This window comes from Hippoglossus stenolepis, chromosome 5, assembly GCF_022539355.2.
Source record: "Hippoglossus stenolepis isolate QCI-W04-F060 chromosome 5, HSTE1.2, whole genome shotgun sequence".
Taxonomy (NCBI): domain Eukaryota; kingdom Metazoa; phylum Chordata; class Actinopteri; order Pleuronectiformes; family Pleuronectidae; genus Hippoglossus; species Hippoglossus stenolepis.
Window position 1 is genome coordinate 26,384,423 of NC_061487.1, and position 21,967 is coordinate 26,406,389.

The following is a 21,967-nucleotide window of genomic DNA, read 5'->3' on the forward strand; positions in this document are numbered from 1 at the left end:
ACAAGTCAGCAGACAGGTCGCTGAGATGTGGAATATATTTACAGTAATGCATGAGGCAGGAAATGCTGTAGGAAGTATGATTAATAAGAAACCTGAGCAGAGGGAGGCGGGGGAGTGGATGGAGGGAGGAACACAGCAGTCAATAGCGGCGTGTGGAAACAGATGGAAAATCCAGATTTGTAATTATGAATATGCTTTCTTTGCAATGTAGCCCTAAGTGGTATTGATGTTTGGTTTCTCCGTGTTTCGATGTGTCTGCTCAGAGGCGTCTCCTTCACACTTTTTCTGCAAAGCGTCCAGAACTACTGGAACAACCAGGCGGATTCCTTCGGTTTCTGTTGTGCAGTTTGGTGAACGTCGGCTAATTTGTTGTTCTGAGGGTTTCACCAACATGAAGAGCTGCCCTTGAGAGAGAAGCCGCTCTGAAGCTGACACAAGAGGGGAATCGATCACTGGCAGAGCCAATAAAAGTCCTGAGAAGTAAATACTGGGAAATCAGACACTGAACAAGTCGACCAAGGACGACAACTGTGAAGAAACACCTCCTCAGGGCAGAGGTGAAGGAGTCACAGTCCAGAAGGAGAGCAGACACTTAGAGGCCAGGATGCAAACCACTCACCAGCAGCAGGAATCAGAAGATTGGAACTAGCAACGGGAACAAGTGTCGAGACCAAGATTCACTTTCACCAGAGTGATGGAAAGGCCAGAGTGTGGAGAACAAGAGGATCTGTTCACGATCCACAACATGAAGAATCCCAGTGTGTCAGTGGATGGAGGTTCAGTCTGATTAGTTTATTTGATCACACTCACTGGTGTCATCGTTTCCATTTGCAGCTTCAGCTTGTGAAAACCCAGAGATAAACCACTGGATGTTACCTCCAGCATCAAACTAGCACCTGGAGTCTGGGACCACAGCTGAGCTCAAGGCCCAGGAGGTTTCTCTGAGGAGGTGGTGGAGACCCAACCTGAGGGAGAAGATCTGTGATGACATGTTTTATCCTGAAGCTGCTCTGTGTATCCTCGATATTTAAGAACTCTATCAGATGATGTGTGTTGTTAGCAGCTTGTTCCACTGGACACAAAGGACCAATAAGCTGAAGCCACTTTAAAACAGACATTCCAGACTTTTTGTAACTTCGGCCTCCTCTCTAACTTCTTCAGGCGTCACTGTGGTGATAAAACGTTGTGAGGAGTTTCACCAAAGAGTGATTGTCCCAATTTAACAGGTTCAGCTGTTTGAGGACAAAAACGTTTTTTAAAAAATCAATATTTGAAGAAAAATGCTCATTTGTGTATTAGAATTTTTTTGATAACTCTCTCAGATTCATCTCTTGCTCCAGTTTATAATAAATGTTTGATTTCAGTTGCGAATCACGAATATCTCATCACATTTTTACATCAGAAGCTTTGACATAAATATGTATTGTTGTCTCTGGTTCCATTCTGTAGAAGCTACTTGTGTATTTCCAGGTTCTCTCAACTAATATGCATCTGAACCGTCGTTTTTTTTACCTTTGTGGAAAGTGTTGTGATCCCTGGCTGCACAATCTCCAGTTAAATGCACGGCACATACGTTTTGCTTCCCCCTTCCACTCGTAAACTACCGGATGTGTTATATTAAGCTCCGTCTCTCCGGAGCGGAGGGAAAACGCAGCAACGGTGTTAGAACTCGTTTCCTCCCACACGCGTCTCGGGTCCAATCTGCCTCCTCGGAGCTGCAGCTGCCTGCAATCGACAAATTGTCAAAATATAAACGAGTAAACTTGCAGACTGATGCACGGACTGAACAGACGTAAACAGAGAAGAGGAATCTGTATGTGCACTTCATCCCAAATGATTCTTACTGTTGGATTCATCTGGTCAATAATCATTGAAACTATTAGACAATGGAGAACAGTGGAGGGGGCAGTTCAATAATAGTCTGTATATTTCACTTTTGTTTTTCAATTTCATGCCCAAGCAGTCAATCCATGTTGCAGGCTATATTGCACCATTCAGTGTGTGTGTGAGAGATTTATAGGAGCAATATAAACACTAACTCCTGCTTAATGTCAGCGGTCCCTCCTCAGACTCCTCACCCGGTGTCGTTTCACTTGTGTCAGTGTCGTCTGGGTTTTATGTGTCTCCGCTGGAGGAGACTTCTGCCGCTGCGACACAAACGCTGCTGTTAGAAAATAGCAGGTGTAAGAACTGTGATGATTCTCAGTTTGTACTGTGTCGTACAACTTGTGGGAGTTTGATGGTTCTCGTCAGTTTCTCCGGCTTCTGAATTGGTTAATTGGGAATGATCTAAATTGAGCGTAGGTGTGAATGTGACTGTTTGAATCCTGCTTCTCGCCCAATGTCTTTCAACAGAAGAGCAGTAGAATGGATGGATGGATATTATGACTTTTTAATATAATATTGTGTCATTTTCTCGAGCTTTAAACATTAATCTTTGTTCTACGAGCCTAAAGCGTCTCGATCGCCCCCTGGTGGCTGGCTTCGGTATGGGTCAGCAAACCCTGCCTCCTCCATGTTAGTGGATGGGACATGGACCAAACTAGGAAGTCAAATCATTTTTCTTATCACACTGATGGTTTGGTTTTAATTAGTCATTTGATGGTATAGAGAACATGATTGACAGCTGAGACTGACTCACGATTGGTCGAGCGTGCACCCCCCCCCCCGTTCGCTAATGACTCTGACTCTAAATGACGTCATCAGCGTAAGATGATCCAGGATATTTAGGCTTTATTTCTGAATAGTGAGATGGATTCAAGATGCATCATCTGTATTTATGTACAGACTTGATACAAATATTCTTAGATTCACAGTAACTTGCAATTTCTCCATGTTCAACTGACATATAGATTTTTGTTTTAACCTCTTGTCACCTCAGGGCTTCCATAGCTTTTCCAGCGTGACTCCAGGTCTCTAGTTGTACAGGTCGGTGTGTGATTGCTCTGTTAAGTCTTCTACTGCTGCAGAGTTCTTCTGTTGTGACGCTCACAGAACTCCGGCACTGCTCCTGTGAAAAGATGTGTTCTCTGTGTCCATTATGAAACCTCGGGGAAACCATTACCTTCCCCTCTCGCCGAGAAATACATCGACCGAGATCAGATACTGAAAAACAACAAAAAAAGCACATTACAGTGTTATCCATCTAATGCCCGTTACTCCCCCTGTGCCATCCGGCCTCCTCTTCCCTTTCTCCGTCTCATAATTTCTCTGTTTTTCTCTTTGTTTCCCTCCCTCGCTCCCTTGCTCCCTCGCTCCCTCGCTCTTTTCTATCTTCAGGGCCAGTATCGTCCAGAAGAGAATCATCTATTTCCAGGAAGAGGGCTCGCTCACCATTCGGCTTTGTGAGAAAGGTAATTACAGCCGCCCGTCATTGCCTCACCTCTCCCTCTTTGGCTGCTCATCTTTTCATCCTTGACCGCTCATCATGGCGCCATTATCCCTCGTTTTATCTGTTGTTTAGTTTTTGTACGCCTCTGGAGCAGAGCAGCTCCCAGGCTTTGTACTGTGTCTGAAAAAAAAGTATGAAACCCGCAGAGGGAGCCGGGGAAACTGCGAGGACAGTGATTTATGGAACTCGTGGGAGTCTGCGTGGAATTTAAATATCCCTCTGCACGTCACCGCAGAGCAACGCCGTCGCTCTTTTGTTATCTACCTGCAGAAAGTTTGCTGGAAAGTGCGACAGCTCGTCGACGGGACTCTCTGAGCTCTGACGCACACGTTTAATGTCCAATAAAACCCAGAGTCCGGACAAACGGTTTCTCAAACTTAATCTCAGGGGGTTTTCACTTTCATGAAATCATCCTCTCCTCACCGGAATCTAATTTTCCAGGCTATTATGCAAGCCAATCAAGCCACGCGGTTTCAATTTGATGACATAAGTTAGGTGCCTTTACTTTTTTTGACTCATTCTGCATTAAATTAGACATCGAGGGAGGTTTTTTTTCCCCCCAAATAATTTGGCCGCTCATAAATATTCAGGTTCTCCCCTTGACCTGTCTTTTCAAAACACTGGTCAAGGGCAGCATCTGAATATTCATGAGTCCGCGTCAAGGCTAATGTGTCATTTGAATACCGGTTTATTCCATGGATGTAATTTTGTGACATTCTCGCTGTTCCAGGTTATTGTCATTTATCTGGTGATTTATTCAGGTGTGAGTTTGTGTCAGAGCTCCCACTCTGGCGGCTCTTTGCTCGTCTGTGTATAATCTATTATGTCTGTGCATCTTCTTTACCCTTGAATCTTTACATATATATGTGAGCGTATGTGTGCATCACCCCCCGTCTCCCTTCAGAGCGCCTGTTTGGTGAAGCCACAGAAGCTCCGGCCATGGAGTGCTGCGCCTGCGGAACAGCCAAGTACAGACTCACCTTCTTTGGCAACTGGTCGGAGAAAGTGCATCCAAAAGACTACCCGAGTGAGTTCAACCCACGGGCACGCACCGGGGAGCTGCCGGGAAACTCGTGTGTGATTTATATGCAGCAGGATGTTGATTAAACTGTAGTAAAAATGGGTTTAGGTAAAAAAAAAAACGACACAAAAATGATGAAAAGCTGCACAGGTTATTCTATCAAAGCTTAACAACTGGAAAGAAGCAGCTAACATTATTAATGTGCTGCATTTATGTCGCACGTTATTGGTTTTAACGACCGCTTTATTATACAGGTCACTTTCACACACATTCCTACAGGACTTCTATATTTAGCCCAGTGCTTCTCCGTCACTCATCGATCTCGTTGACGTCACGGTTCCCCTGGCTCTGTCCAACACTACCCAACAAAATAAAAGTTGTTTCTTCTCTGTTTTATTGAACTTGGAAAGACGAGGAGAGCTTCTGGCGATAAGGGTCAATGTGCTGCAAACAATAAACACAGAAGAAACCGCTTTAGAGTAACTCAGTAACTCCTCCAGCAGTTATTTATTTATTATCACCGGAACGTGATGCCAGTAAAACCTCATGCCCAGACTTCCTGTCTTCCAGGACGAGCCAACCACTGGTCGGCTCTGATTGGCGCGTCCCACTCCAGAAGCTACGTGCTGTGGGAGTACGGAGGCTACGCCAGCGAGGGCGTTCGGCAGGTGGCTGAGCTCGGATCCCCCATCAAGATGGAAGAGGAGATTCGACAAAAGGTAGAAATGGCTTCTTACTGCATTTTCTAATGGAACAGCATTCATTCCATGTCTGTCCACTTGTTTTTCTGACGACTAAATATGAACGCTGGTGCGAAAGGATCCAAACTGTCCAAGAATATACAAGAAAAACCAGAATATATAAGAATCAAGGACACTCCCTCTGCAACATTCATCAGTGTCACTTCAGCTGCTCATGATATGTTCTCACGCCTCCTCGCCATTTGTCAGGGGCTATTACAACATACTGTGAGGTTAATGACAGGCTGAGGCAATAAAATCTGAAATTACACACACACACAGACACACACACACACACACACACACACACACACACACACACACACACACACACACACACACACACATTAATGTCAACATGTCAGCTGATGAATGTGCAATACAGTGAAATTCAGTGAACTCTGCCTTTAGGGGATCAGATATTTTGGATACAAACCCAAGAGCATAGACTGTGTGTGTGTGGGTGTGTGTGTGTGTGTGTGTGTGTGTGTGTGTGTGTGTGTGTGTGTGTGTGTGTGTGTGTGTGTGTGTGTGTGTGTGTGTGTGTGTGTGTGTGTGTGTGTGTGTGTGTGTGTGTGTGTGTGTGTGTGTGTGTGTGTGTGTGTGTGTGTGTGTGTGTGTGTGTGTGTGTGTGTGTGTGTGTGTGGCACTGACAGGGTAGAGAGCATGACAGGACACAGCTGAGACGTGTGTGCTTGTGCATACTTGAGTGTGTGTTCAGCCGAGTCAAATACGTGCATGACTATTAAAATCCATACAGGGTTGGCTGCTGTGACAGTATATTTATAAATATATATATATTATATAGTTTATAGAACTTGGCCAACTCCTTCTCTTATATAAAACCCTCACGTCCACATTCCCACACTCTCACCACTCGGTGAGATTTAAAACAAATTGAAACTAACATAAAAATCTTTATTCAAACACACATTCGGTTATTTTCAGAAGATGTTTGTAAAAAATCTCAGTTTCAGGGGGGAATTAAAAATGACGTGTACTTTCAGACTTGGGTCTGAAACACTGAGGAAAAAGTCTGTTCAATCAGTTATTGGTTCTTCCTCCTCTTCGCTGACTCACGTGAGGAAGAGGAGAACATTCCAGTGTCCCAGTATAATAACATGTGATGAATCTACACGTTACATGTGTGCTGCTCCCGTGTGCCGGCTGGACTCCGGCCCACAGTCGGCCTCCGTGCCGCCACACACACACACACACACACACACACACTCTGTCTCTGTGGGCTCTGAAAGGTGTGCCCCGACCATTTGCAGGGGGGGAACAATAGCGTGTTGTTAGTGGGCTGTCACTGTGGTGTGTGCCTGTCAGTTTGGGTTTGGGCTGTTGTGTGGAGACGTTAGCGGCTGACGGACAGCCCTAACTCCTCTCTTGGCTGCCTCTGTCTGTCTCTGGGGCTAATAACTACCCTGACACAATGGAAACTTCAGCCCATTTCGTAGCGGAATGAGACGGCTTGATTGTGTACTGTAGACTGGAATGTTAGCCATTGAACTGCAGAATGAAACAGCTTGATTGTACACTGTACACTGGAATGTCAGCCATTGGGGTTTTTTTTGGGGACTTTGTAACAGGCGGTTCTTTAAACGTTTTCTAATCCCTGCACTGAAGAGGTTTTCTGTGGATCACGCTCTGACTCGTCCGTTCGGTGGAAACTGAGATTTTCACTTGTAATCGCAGTTGGCAGCAGAGTGAGAGTTTTCATCTGACAAGCATTATTCAAAGTTAACTTAATAAATCATCAATTATATCCGTAACATCCATTATAGCACATTAAACACTGAGTCTAAAGTACTTTAAAACAATCTGTAAAGATTTTATTTGTGACCGACGAGCTGCGAAGATTCAGTTTTTCATTTTGTTTTACAATAGAACCATATCTAATAAATCCAGAAATCTGTCTGTATGTGGAACATACATCTCGAGAACCGTTTATCTAATCAGCTTCATACTTGTCACACGTGTTGTTAAGGGCCCGAGGAAGTGAAGAGTTGAATTCGGTGCAATTTGGAAACATAATACGTTCCATATTAACAAACCTTGACTAAAGAGTCGACCAGCGGCTGGAGCTCATCAACATGAGTGACGTTGTTGCTCATGACAACGGCAACAACTGATTACTTATTTACTACAGGTCACTTTTACAGTTTCAGAAAGAAAATTACAACGAGCGTCACTACAAGCCAAGAAAACAGCCCACTGCAAACACAGCAGTTAAATATAACAAAGCTAATCGTCACATTTGAGAATCCGGAAAGGACCAATTAGAAAAAACAAGACTAACAATGAATTTCTTTTCAAATTGAGATTAATTAACTAACATCATTGAACATTGAACTGGTAGAAAAAGTGTAAAAATTTGCCACCGATTTCCACACCAGCGGAATAACTTGTTGTTTATTGTGCAACGATTGACACCAGTCTCATATCTGTGTGTTAAATGTGAAGCTACAGGGACCAGTTGTGTTGTTTAGCTCATTATAAAGAAAACACCTCGATGAGCAAAAATCTGCCTACAAGCGTCGCCAGAGCTCATTAGGTAACATGTTATATCACGTTTTCTTCATAACTTCAGCAGCCTGATTCTAACGTGATTATTTACACGACTTTGTCTTATAAATGGAAAGTAGAACAACTGAAGTCTGTAATTTTCCTTCAATTCATTTCAACACTTTTGTCGTACTCAGCTTCAGACTTAAGAGTTTTCGTGTTTGTGTTGAAAAACTATATCGAAGTTATCTTTTGAAGGATTCGGACACACACACACACACACACACACACACACACACACACACACACACACACTTCACACACTCTTTTCAATTCCCTGGGGCCGACCGGGCGGACACCAAAATGGCTGCTGTAAAGGTGGGAAGCCGACATGGGTCAGTAATCCCTGTTTTAGCTGAGAATCCCAACCATCCAGAGGAGCAATCAGCTGTGGTGATGTGAGGACAAAGCCTCAAGACCAACCTCTGCAGCCCAGTGTCGACCTACGCCCCCGAACTCACACACAAGACAGGCGGGCCGATGGGCTGACAGAGACGCAGACAGACAGTCTCTGCAGGATGTCACTTCTTCATACTCGCGCGCCGCAGGAAGTCATCGTTTGATAACAGTCAGAAGCTAAAGACAAGTTTGATCTGTTGACTCAGCAGCCTGCTCGCTCTTTCTAGTGTGAACTCAATGAGTCTCACAGTCAAAGCTGAATTGCTGCTGCAAACCCGTGCTTTTCGAAATCACGACCCAACTCTCAGTCCCTCCCGCCTGTTTGCTTAGGTTGAACTTGGGCGAGCGTGTGAGCACAGAGACTCAGTGAACAGGAGCTGACATGCACGAGCCTGAGGAAAATATGCACGATAAAGTTCATTTTTAAAAAGCTGCTTCAAGGCAAACATCAGCTCATACCAACGAGACACCGCTGCTCAGCAGCTGAGCGCCGCAGCTCCACCGCTCTGTGGAAACCAGCCTCTGTAGCATCTGACCGCAGGTTTCACGGACAAGTTAAAACACGGCCGAGACCCTGAAGTGGTTCTGTCACTTGAGTGAAGCTGTCAGAACGAGGTGCACGTCCTCTGGAGACAAACAGCGCGAGATGGGAAGAAGAAGCAATAAGGAAAGTTTAGGATTCACTGACGTCACACAAGTATTTCTGTGTTCGTAGCCTAAATCTGTCGGATCTTTTTTTGCACGAGGCTTCAAGTGTTTCAAGATGGATTTAGCATTTCCTATAAACTGCAAAAAAATTGTTGTAAACTAGAATTTCACTCACTAGAGCACATACCCAGTATGAAGCCACATTTAAATGAGCCAGATAAGATATATCTTTTTTTATCCACACCATTTGCACAGATTTAAAGATATTCATAAAATGTGCCTGTTTTTTTATTCATCAAGATGCATTGCTCCCTGGGGAAAGGGAAAATGTTAACGAAAGTATAAAAAAATTCCTTCTCTCTTTTCTGTAACCTCTAATTTACAAATATGAAATCTATGATATATATATATACATGTTGAATACACTGATATTTATCTTCTGGTCTCAAATGAAAAGATGAATGAGCTGATGTTAAACTGAAGCCACTCGTATCAGCAGGATAAGATCAGACAGACCTCGGCTCTGTTTTATCCACAGGAGCAGGAATAATCTTTTTAATGTCACCACCACTTCACTCCACAGACAAAATTACACAGCACATCTAATTATTGATTGCTCAGAAATGCCACATGCAGCCGAGAGTGTGTAACGATCACACGAGTGGAGGTTGCAGAATGTGAAGAGCTGCTGGCCGAGGTGTAAATCCTCAACCTTTCCAGCTGCCACCTCGCGCTGACACGGGACAAAGAAATAATCTGCGGCTACGTAATTATTGCTCCGTGTGAAATGCCACATGCTCTCTCAGCAGGTGTGATCGCGCTCGGATCAGACCGGCGAAATGTCAAGAGCTGCCGGCCAACGAGCCGTTTGCATCGACACTGAAGAGGACCGAGCGCAGTCAATTACGTTTTAATGAAGTTACCGCGGCTCTCTGCCCGCATCCGAAATACCGGCGCCCCGCCGCAGCTGGCTCGCTCGGCGCTGCACTCTTACCTCTAAAAGGATTTCTCAATTGGGCTCCTCTTCTTTCCGCCTGCCTCAGCAGCAGCTTTGGGGCCTGTCATGGCTACAGCTGTTGTGAAAAGCCATTAGACGTGCGGCTCTTTTGTGTGGAAGCTTAAGATTTTTTAAAAAACCTGGCTCAGCTTTTAGTTCTGTAGGGAAGCAGCTCACCTTCTCCTTTTTAAACCTAAAGAGTCTGAGGAGGCAGGTGGATAAAGACAGGAGAGTTTCCCTCAAACCCCCCCCCCCCGAGCCGTGGGCCTGCACGGCCACACGCGATATCTGCCCTGCAGCGAGCGTGAAGCAGAGAGACACCTGAGGCCGATACGTCTCCTCTGCACAAAGTCGTCTCTCATTTCCATGACAAAGTGTGAGTTTGACAAAAAAGTGCGACTGTTAGAAATGTAAAATGTGTCCCGGTGACCTTCACGGCAGAGGTCGCTCCGGGCGCGAGGCGCGTTTGAAGGTTTTTTTTTACTTTTGGTCTGAGGCTGCTGAGACGCACACACAAACTCCTTTTCCTGCAACTGCTATGAAAGTCGTTTTGAATTCAGTTCCATATCTTTGTTAATGTTCTTTTTATTGATTCCCACCTTTTGTTTTTTTTTATGCCTCCGTTCTGTGGCTCGGACGTGAAATCTCCAGAACACCTTGAGGGGATTTCTTCACATTGGGACAAACATTAACTCAAGGATGAACTGATTAGATTATTGTGGACAAAGGTCAAAGGTCAAGGTCCCCGTGACCACACAAAGCACGGTTTGCCTTGTGAACACGGTATCTTAGCAACACCTCCGGGGAATCCTTTCAAATTTGTTCAAAAACATCACTAATCCATTACCTCGTGAACGTTCATGTTAAAAACACACCTTCAGTTAGTCTCACAGATGAACTGATTAGATTTCAGGGGGTCAAAGGTCACAGTGACCTCATGTACGTCTGATGCATCTGCTGGTTTGTTTATTCTACTTTTATGCTTCTTCTTTCTCGTTTATCGTTTCCTCATGTGATTTTCTTTCTCTCTCCTGCCTCCTCATCTGTCTCTCATTCAAATCCAGCCGGCTACTTTATTATATACATTTTTTATATAGGGTTGAAATTGTTTACAGATGTTGACAGTTTGAAGACGTATTGCAAACACACGAGAACCAAATTTTGCCATGCTTCTTCCTCACATTTAAATTTCACAGCTTAAATTTCCTACAGCTCAACTGTCCAGAGGTGAGAGGAAGGATATCGAGAGCTAAATATAATTTTATTTAAGTTGAGAACTGCTGCAACGTTAAATGGAAATGTGTAATATCATTGTACCGATGTCGTACGTGATTTAGTTTTACTCCTAAATATTTATACTTTTTTTTTTAAATGTTCTTTCTTTCATCCTTCCATCCTCTTCCAATGATAATCCATAAATTTGAATATAAAAAAGATTTGAGTCCATAAATCTGTTGCTTCTCTTTTCTTTTAAGAACCGGTAACGTTAACTACTTCAAATCCACCGTTCTCACTCTTGCATATTTCTTTTTCCTTCATATTTGCATCTTTCTTTCTTCCATCCATCACTTTCTCTCCTGTCATTTTCTCCTGGCAGCTTCCTGACCAACTGATCGATGCTCAAGCTCCTATGAGCCAATCCCTTTTCTGCTCTCCTCCACTTTCTCTCCTCTCATTCTGTTTTCACTGTTTTCTGTCTGTTTGGAAAAGGCCTTATTTCAGACAGATGTCAGGGAAGAGGGCAGAGAGAACTATCATTCATGTCTACTGCGAACACTTTGCAGGAAATTACTCCAGACGTGCCACAGACAGACAAAGGTCGGACAGGCGAAACACACAGAACTCCAGGTGCAGCAGGAGCACTCCAAAGTTTCCCGGTCCTTTCTCTCCCCTGTCAGATTAAGAGCGTAGTAAAGCTAAGTGAGTGCATATCTCCGTGAGCACGTTCTCCAACTGTCACGGCTTCTCTGAGAGGTTTTGTCGAGCCGTCACCGCTTCGCACTCGTCTGAGAGGAATGTTTGTGCTGCCGCTCCGCAGGGAGATTTCCCCTCCGTCTGCTTGGTCGTGAGCCAGAGTTGGATTCCGACATGCGTGAAGGGCAGTGATAGACTCCGCCGCTCCTCTCCTCACACTCCGTCGTCCTGTCGTTTATATTCACATCGTGCCAAATTATCACAGGGTTACATCCGTGAACTTTTTTATCATAATATAAAGAGCAGTCGGGACCTGCTCTTTATATTATTATACTCCTGTCATATAAAACAGGGGGATAATAATAATATAACAGTTTAAGAGCGAGCTGCAGCCACGACTCCGTGTTCGCTCGAGCTTCTCTTTGTCTCAGATTCTAAACAAATGTTGCAGCAGCAGGATTCAGGATATTCAGGCTTTAATTTTGTACAATGGGAGGAAGTGGAGACACAATGTTCATCTCTAATTACAGTGTATGTGTCAGAAATGTTGTAGTAATTTATACAGGGAATTTGAAATAGCTTTTCAAACAAAACCTTGAGGAGCACAAAGAACTGCACAAACTGAAGCACTGGACTAAAATTATCAATTTAAGACAAAACTATTTCCTAAAAATGGGAAACAGGGACTTAGGAAGTGTCGAGTGAAGCAGCAACATTAACTTCAGTTTAATCTAACAGCTTTGTAAGTTTTATCTTCAAATCTCTCGCTCTGAAACTCCTCGTACAAACGTGTCTTCATCTAAACGTATGGAAGCTTCAGCAGACACACATTTGTTCCCGCCCACTTGCATCCTTGTCAGTAAATGTGCTTGAAGTCATGCATCCTCTAAAACTCCTCATTCCTCCTGAAGAAGACCACAACCTGCAAAGTTCTGTATTAAATGTTCACCAGAGATCAGGAGGAAACACAGCATCGGAGACCCGCGTCACTAATTGGAAGCAGAGAGCTGAGGTGTGAGGGGGAATGAAATGCAATCATCTTTAGAGCCGGGGAGGCCGTGTCTGGGCCGTCAGCGTCTTCATCCTCGGCTTCATTCGTCCGGTTGTCTCCCTCCTGAAACTCGCAGCCAATTAAGAGTCAGTGGTGAGATGCAGTCGGCCTGTCAGCCGCCAAAAGCTTTCCACAGAAATCCCCCAGGACTCTGCGAGCTGTGTGTGTGCGCGCGCATGTGTGTGTGCATGTGTGTGCATGTCGCACTGTCATCGGCTGCTCCCCGACTTAACTACCTGTCACTCTTTCACAGGGAGAACTCGGGGTACATGCACTCCCACGTGTGCACAAATCACAAAGATACACGAGGAGGGAAGGAAACGCACACATTCAGAGACACACACACACACACACACACACACACACACACACACACACACACACACACACACACACACACACTGCCTCTCATTTTCCACCCACCTCTCGCTCCCTGAGACAAGACACGTTAGGTCCATATATCGTGTGGAGGAAAACACCCTTAATATGACCAACCTGACAAATGCTGTCAAATCACACCGAGGAGGTAAAAGTGCACAGACGTGGATAAAAAAATTTACAAAAAATAAAACGTGTGCGTGTAAATAAAGGAGCGAAACAGAGGAACTGTTGTTTAAAGTCTAATTTATTCCGCTCGGCTCTTATTGAAGATGACACGTATCTGATTAAAGAAGCAGATGCCTGGAGGCGAGTGCAAGGTGGCAGGGCTCATGTGAGGCAGCGTTGTGAATTCATCCAGACACCTCCAACCAATAAATATAAATATAGCACTAAATGAAAATAAATGCACTCCCCGGGTTTTCAGCCAGAGACACTGCTGGCGTCGGCGTGTCGTTTCTTCTGAAGGCTTGACACGGTTCCACCTCGTGTTTCCCACCGGGACCACGTGAGGAGACACAGGGATTACGTCCACCTGTGTTCGCATGTTACACATTTAAACACATTTCATTTCCCACCCACACATTTCTGTTTTCTACTGGTTTTCTAGAACATTAAGACTCAACCACAAATATAGGAATAGAAAATGTGTGACGATGGGAAGGTTACCAGTCTGCAGAGTTAGATGATAATTCTCAGGAGGTGCAGAACTAATACAGATCCACTGGAGACGTTTATACCAAACTTTCCCTTTTAAACCTGGAAGCGATAATTATACATAAACTGCAAGTGTGAGGATCCGACCTGGGAGAGCTCTGAATGGAGATATCAAGTCTATGAGCACCCGGGGGGGAGGGGGTGGGGGGGAACTCTGCAGACTGAGATGTTCCCTTGAAATTTCATCTTCTTCACTAGAATTACACTCTGGAGAAATGACAGAACATCACGAATAGATTTGTCATATTCACGGTAAAAAAGCCTTTAAGGATAAACAGCAGGAACATTTATTTCTGTGTGTTTATTGTGAAAAGAGAAGACGCACAAAATAGAAAAAAATAGACGAATCTATCCCAAATATTAAATGATTACATACAGAACTATTACATATCTATAAATCAAATCTTTTCTTCTCCAGATAACCTTCTAATTTATTCGTTTCATACATAAACAGCCAATTCAATCTCTTTTCCATCTATCAGTTCACTGCAAATTAAAATCACTATTGCTTTTCTATTATCATCAGATTATCGGTTGCTCAGCCAACGGTCATTTCCATGGAAAGGTGGAGGAAGGTGCATAATAGAGAAGGTGTTGTCAGGTTTCTTTATCATTAAGTGAGCAGCTCACGTAAACAACACATGAGAATTCATTAGAAGTAGGAAAATATCTAATTATTTCCTCTAAATGGCGGCGTGTTGGCTGCGGTGACTGTGTAGGTGTGTTGTTGACGTGCCCTCCGCCTAATGTCGCTTCTTCTATAGAGCAGGAAGTTTCTCTCCCCGGCAGTAATTGGCTTCTGTTCTTTTATTGGTCATCGCACACAAACACACAGAAAACGTCCTTGGCCCGGTGCGACCGTTAATGATGTCTGCCGCCGGAGATCTCTGAGAAAAACACGACTCTGTGAGCAGATGTAAAAGTGAGGAACCTTTAGTAGGAAAAATAAAAAATAAGGCAGGTTATAAAAGAAGAACAAAGGGTCAGAATGAGGTGACATCTGAAAACCACAGACGAGGTGAAAAGAGGATCAGGTAGAGAACGTAGAGCTGGAAGCTGCAGCTCGAGGCACAAAGACAAATCTGGCAGCGAGCAATTTGTAACGGACCAATAGAGAGCTAATGAGGGAGTGAAGAACAGGTGAGGGGGGAGGTCAAGTGACTCTATTGGCAGCAGAGGGAGGTGCGAGAACCAGAAGCACAACAAGCAGCTGGAGGAAATGACTGAAAAGGATGTTAGGACTTTTCACCGAACCCAAATTGCAGCTCAGGACAGAGCGGGTTGTGCAGACGAGAGTATTTAATCAATCGGACAGGTTTACAGTCTGTGAGCAGGGAGGCAGGCGAGAAGAGATGATCCCAGAACTCAGGAGGAAGAACAGGAAACACCGGAGGACAAGCAGGAACAGAACAGGAATGAACTGGAACGAGTCCAAACTGAAGAGACGAGACATAAGACTGGTTTGGATGAAAGGTCCCAGGCATCAGGGTGAGGCGGACCATCACCAGAGTGGGAAATCAGACTGGGAGCAAAGCGAGTTTGAGATGAACAGGGTAAAACTAAATTTCAAAGTAAAACAGAAAATATGAGAGAAAAAGTCCCGAAGTCACATAAAACCCCAATGACAAAATTAAACGTTAAATCCATAGACTGTAAATAAACTGTAAATAAAGATGGATGACTTGACAGCTCCCCCAAAAGTGAAGCCACGTCGTCTTGATCGCCCCCTGGTGTCTGGCTGCAGTATAGGTCATCAACCTGCCTCCACCTTAGCAGAAGGGACGTGGACTTTAATTAGTTATATATTGGTGGAACCTTGAAACCTTTATATCACAACCACCACTGTGCAGACTCTGGCTTTAAAGGATTTTAAAAAACACAAGATGGCGGCGCCCATCGACAGGATGTCTTGGGTTCACTTTGGTACAACAAGAGGAAGTGGAGACGCAGCTTAGGTAACTTAGAGACTCCAAATTACCTGGTGTGAACGCACAGTTGTCATGATTGACATCTTTACTTAAAACCGATATTGAACGTATCTCGTGTCCAAATCACAGAAAATTCAACACTGCAGTGAACGGTTCTCGAGGGACATGTGAGCCACAGACACAGAGAGAGATTTCTGTCCAACTATGTGTCTCCGAGCGAGTCCATGATTCTCTGTCTCTCCTGTGGCTGCTGTTTGAGTCCTGGTGTCTGGATTCTTCTGCCCCCAGAGGAGACGAATCCAAACGCGGTGCTTTGAAACGCAAACTGTTACAAACAGCAGTGAGACAGATGGACTCAGCGACACGAGATGTTTCTTCACTTTATTCTGCTTTGGTGGAAAGCAGCACAAATCAGGCCGGGGCTGGAAATACAAACGTGCCACTGATCAGGTTCCAACGTGAAAAGTTGTCGAGTGAAGCTTTCAGAGCAGAATCCAGACATCACCTGAGACAGATGTGTTTGTTTCTTTTTAACTCTGTATTCCAAATACGATTTTAACAGCCTGTAACTCCAGCCGTTGGACTAAGAGCGTTTACAACAATTCCATTGTGTTGTGAGTCGGGCTGATGGCTCCTCTCCCTGCACAACTCAGGCCTCTGTCTGTCTTTCATCTTATGTTGAAAGGCTTTAACGCTTCACTTTGTAGCGGGACTTCATTTAAGCTCAACGCTCAGATGCACTGAGGGAATTTGTGCTTTCATGAGTTGTGTCACGTCCTCTCTACTGTGGAGATGACTGCTGCCTCTGAAGGGCCTTTTATGCCGTACAATTATTTCCCCCTATTTTTTAATTCCTGAATGCCATATGTGGCGTTACTGTCTGTTCAAGTGTCGGCTGTCAAGCATCGTACATCATAATGTTCTCCGTGTGATCTTATAAATGTGTTTTTAAAGGCCACAGTGAAATCGTCCGTGTAAAGATAATGTGGCAGCGGAGCCGAATGGATAAACCAGTGCAAGTGATGAATTAAACAGAATTGCGGTTGTAATAACTCTCTCCGCGGTCGTAAATGTTTAATAAGGTGTTTTAAAATGCACGGCGCTGACAGAGTGTGGTGTCCGGAGTGGATCGCTTTTACTCGGGGCTAAAGATCACCTGTCAGGGAATCGATGGAGGAGAGCGAGACGGGTGTTTCGGCCGGCGGGCACCGCGGGGCCTCGGCTTGTCCTCGGCTTGTCCTTGGCATCTCTCACTTTGTTTTGTTTTCTTTGGTCGTTTTTTTTTTAAGTCTCCGTCAGGATTTGCTCCTCCCTTGAAGCGAGGTGAGGGGGGATCTCGGCTGAGCTCGAGTGAGGAGGGAGAAAGTTGAGGAGGAAAGCGCAGGGAAGACAAAAGACAGTGAAGTTTAGAGAAGTTGCCAGTTTGAAGACGCGGTGACAACAATCCTGCCCGACAGGAGTGCGAAGCAGAGCTTTGTCCCGATGCCCCAGAGACTCTGACTGGAGACAAGGGCATCGTCTTCACTGGCACGTCTCCAGGGACGTTGCAGGCAGGATGCAGGCGAAGCAGGGGACGGCCTGGAGCCCCGAGCTGCTCAGCAGACACATCGGGTCGGAATCTTCTTCATCTTTGTTTTCATCCAAGAAACTCTGATGTCATCTGATCCATATCGCTCCCCTCGTTTAGATCATCAGCCGTCGCCTGAAACGCAACAACTACATTTCCCACAATGCATTAGTTTGTATTTCATCAGGAACATGTCTTGGCAACAGTGACATCATCAACATTTCTAAAAACAAAACCAATAAATAAAATAGAAATAAATGATATTGCTTACTTATTACTACATTATTATTTAAATAGCAAGTTGTCATTTTACCACTGTTTCCATGTTCACTTAATGTTACTTTTAGAGGTCATGAGATTATTTAGAAACGTGGAAACATTGATGTCTTATATACATGATAATTTAATTTATAACCATATTACATAAATCAATAAATCATCTCTGGAACATAGTTTAGTGAAGAATGTGTTTCCAAGGTCAAGAATAAACACAAACACGGCGTCCACCGAGTTTTAATGTGTGTGAAATCATATCTATATATGTTCATGGTCTATATTGATCCTATGGGAACGTGTAGAGAAACGATCGCATACCTTCACACCCGCTTTGTTAATCCAGCATAACGCTGTGTGTCTGTTCCACAGGGAAACACTCCTGCTGCCACACTATATATCTGTGTGCGTGTGTGTGTGTGTGTGTGTGTGTGTGTGTGTGTGTGCACCTCCATCTTACCCTAATTGGGAATTTGTATTCATTAAAAGCTCTGGATGACTAAGACTCTGCACCTGTTGTTTATGTCGGTGGCGGTGGCTCCGTGGGGGGCGGGTCAGGATTAACGGCGGCCGACCGTTCCCTCTCCTCGCTCGTCAATAATCACAATCACATCGTGAATCCCCAATTATCTCCCGAGCTGCCGCCCTCGGGCCACGTCCGACTGCGTCTCCGAGATCCAAAACAATGGAAAATACTTTCTTTCTTTTTTTTTAAGGTATTATTGGGCCTCCTGCCAGAGACTGTCATCCTGATTATTTGTTTCCAGTGTTTCTCATTAGTGTAGAGGGGGAAGATTAAGTCTTGATCAGAAGGGGAGTGTTGGGGCACGAGAGGCAAAGAGATGGAAAGGTAAGTTGTGTTGAAACAGGAACAGATGAGTGACAGGGAGCAGGAGGACGCACGGTAGCTTGTTAGCTCCCCGTGCCGCAGGTAGCAATATGTCGGGAGCTTTATAATGAGGCTGCTTCTTTCATGTGGACCGAAGCTTTAATCCACCCGGCACATCAGCAGCGGGACATATGGTAAACTGAGCGTTGTTTGTCACCTACAACACCTTTTTTCCATTTAGCCCATTTCCATCTTTGTTCTTTCATAACGTCGACCTTCTCTCCTCTTTCTCGTGTTGGAGGCGAAAGCATCCACGTTGTAAACGGCAGTGATCCAACTCACAAAGACTTATTCATTCCTCATTTATCCCTCGTCACCTCCAGTCGACTCGCTTTAACTGCCCTCCCCCCTACATTTTTAAACATAAACCAGCTTTGAAACTGAGAAGTTCGGAAACTTATTGTTTGAAAACTGGGGTCGTGTTGTCGTCTGTACGGGAAATAACAGACGTTTGGAAATGAAATCCCTGCTTTTACTTTTCACCACTGTTGTGTCATAGTATTCTCTGTAACTAAGCAACAGACAGACGTATATATGAATAGTCACATGATATATACGTTTCCAGGTGTGTTAGTGTGGACGGAGATCGTTTTAGCTTTAAAACATATAAGTTTAGATGAAGCCTCAGTTTGTGTTATTGTTGTTTTAGAGTTGCTTCTTCTTGTTTTGCAACCACAATTAAATGAAATGTTGATTCACTATATTTCTTTGTGTAAACCTAACATAGATTTCTTTGAATCAATTTGTGCTTTTTTTCCCGATTTTCTTTTCTGATTGTGCTTTGAAAACTTGCTCAGAAATAAAGTTCTCCGTGTAGTTAAAGTTCATTGTTAAAACAAGTCACAGGGAAGATAGTTGTAGGCAAATAAAAGTGAATTAAAGTTGTAATTAAAGATTGATTCTTGGAGTAAAAAAGGATCAAGGATCAATGAATATTAATTGGACCTGAGGCGGCCTCCATAAAAAGAAGCACTTTCAGACCCATTGTTACAAAACAACCTCCTTAACAACTTGACGGCGACAGAAATCTTTGTATTTCTCAGCCTCTGAATCCGATAGAAACATCAAATTAAAACCATTTGAAAGCCTAAACATTCGGCTTTTACTGTAAATCTTTGCCTTGGAAACTGGACACGTCTGGAAACAGCACGCAGCATTTTGTATTGTTTATTCTTTATTGTATCTTGATGATTTACAATATCAGGTTTCCGCTGTTAAATGGTTTTTACTCCATGTTTCTATCTGATTTAGAGGCGGATGAATAAAGAGGTTTTATTGACGCTGTAACAGAGTTGCGTCAGGTCACATCTTTGTCTCTGGCTTGCTGTGATACTGAAATACTCTTCCTCACCCTCCTCTTCTTCCTCACCCTCGTCTCCCTCCTCACCCTCCTCTCCCTCTCCCTCCTCACCTCGTCCTCCAGCCTGTCTCTCACCCTGATTCTCGGGCAGCCACCAACACGCCACGAACTGTGTCTCTGAATCTTCCATGTTGTTGTCACTGTTGTTCTCCTTCAAGTAAATACTGCTCTTTGCTCCCATGTCGCTCCCTCGGGGTCGTCGGCCATTATCTGAACTTTAAAAACTTTTTGGGAGGCATTTAAGGCTGTGGCAGAAAAAACACAATACATTCCCAATAATGCATTTTCCTTCTAAATGTACTTTTTGCTTGTTCACTTTTCACATCGTTTTGAGCCAGAGTCGACACTTTAGCTGTTTGTGGATGGAGCCATGGTTATGTGGTCCCGCCCATGCAAAGGTTCCACCGGTATAAATATTCAGGGTGCCTCCTGGGTGCCTTCCGATGGAGGTTTACCGGGTACGTCCAACCGGGAGGAGACACTGGGTTAGAACTGGCTGGACGGACAAGCCCCGATGAGTGGAAGACAATGGATGAATGGAGTTTTATCCATCAACTAACATGGAGGAGGCAGGGTTTACGACCTATACAGCAGCCAGCCACCAGGGGGCCGTTAAAAAACATTCTTGGGGAGCTCGCATGTCGTCCATCTTCATTAACAGTCCATGGATTCACCATGAATTCCATAGGTCATGTGTCTTAACAGTGAAAAGCGAGCCTGTCTCATCCAGCTCTAAAGAGAGAAACCGTGAAAACACAACAGATTAACATCTTTCTCTCTCTCACAATACGTGTGTGGCTGCATTTATTTCATTATTAACATTATTATTTGAATCTCCACCTGTTTCTGCCTGAGTTCCTCCGCCTGCAGCTGCATCCTCCATCTCTCTCTCTCTCTCTCTCTCTCTCTCTCTCTCTCTCTCTCTCTCTCTCTCTCTCTCTCTCTCTCTCCCCCACTCTGTCTCCACCTATGCCTTGTGGGCGTTATCTTGTGTATTCTGTGCATCTGCATTGAGTCTTTTTATATCCCTGCGTCTCCCTTTGTTTGTCTTGAACATGTTCAATGCCTCTTGCTGTATTATGTATTAGGCTTAAATATGACAATTTATACTTTCATGAGTAATGTTTTGAGTAATACTTTTAGTCAGGGTCAATTAAAATGCAGCCTCAGTGTGTATTTTGCAGACAGGATCAATATATTATCTTTTCTTGATGCTTGTTATACAAATCCAGTCAGTGAACGGTGCCTGTGGCTCCTTCTCTGCCACAGACTCCAGACTCAGTCCAGAAGCTTGACTGCAAAATGAGCTGAGACACTGAGAAACCACCGTGCACATTTGCATTGCACCATTTCACTTTGTAAATGTGGAACCCCCGGGGGGTCCGCGGCTCCGAGCAGCTGTGTGAGACGCAGGAGCCGCCATTGTGTGCCAGATGTGTGGGGCCAGGTCGCGGTGGCAGCAGGTCCAGAGATGCCCTCAGATCCCCACAAATGTTTCCCAACTCCTCCTGAGGGAAGTGAAGGTGTCAGCGCGCCAGACGACACAGTGTTTGTTCCTCAGGCTCTGGGATTCAGTTTGACACAGACGAATGGATCCTACATGGAAGTGTCAAGGCTCGACTTTAATTTGAGAAGTTTGGGGAGACACTTAGGGGTTTGAAGATAATCAGAATCTGCTGTTGGCCAAGGACAACAAAAACTGGACAAACAAGTTAAAGAATGATCCGTTCATCCATTCATCATTTATACTGCTTATGCTTTTAATTGTCATGTGGGGAGTTGGAGCCAATCAGAGACGTAAAAAAAAAGAAGCTGTATATCACAATAGCAAGGAAAGAGATAAGAACATTCCAGAGTTAATGAACCTCAGATGTCACGAGAGAAATCAGAGCATCTCTGGACCGACCAGCTGAGGTTGTCATCCAGAGATTTCAACCAGAGCAGATCTGAGCCAGCAGCCATCACTGTGGCAGCCTCCATAATTTGTATGCTGAATCCATTAAACAAACAGACCCTGCGTGACACGAGTGCTGTTTGCTTGGATGCACAATAGAGGCACATCGTCTCAGAACTCACTGAATGTGATTCAGTTTACTTCATCCCCATCTCAGCCTCAGTGGCTTCGT

At 44.4% G+C, this 21,967-nt stretch overlaps 1 protein-coding gene across 1 annotated transcript in view; it reads left to right on the forward strand.

Annotated features, from left to right (window-relative positions):
* Positions 1–21,967, forward strand: part of spon1b (spondin 1b) — a 64,777-nt gene that overhangs the window by 18,936 nt on the left and 23,874 nt on the right. The window contains 3 exon segments of the mRNA XM_035156843.2: positions 3,280–3,353; positions 4,296–4,418; positions 4,983–5,131. Coding sequence (XP_035012734.2) covers positions 3,280–3,353; positions 4,296–4,418; positions 4,983–5,131 — 346 coding nt within the window.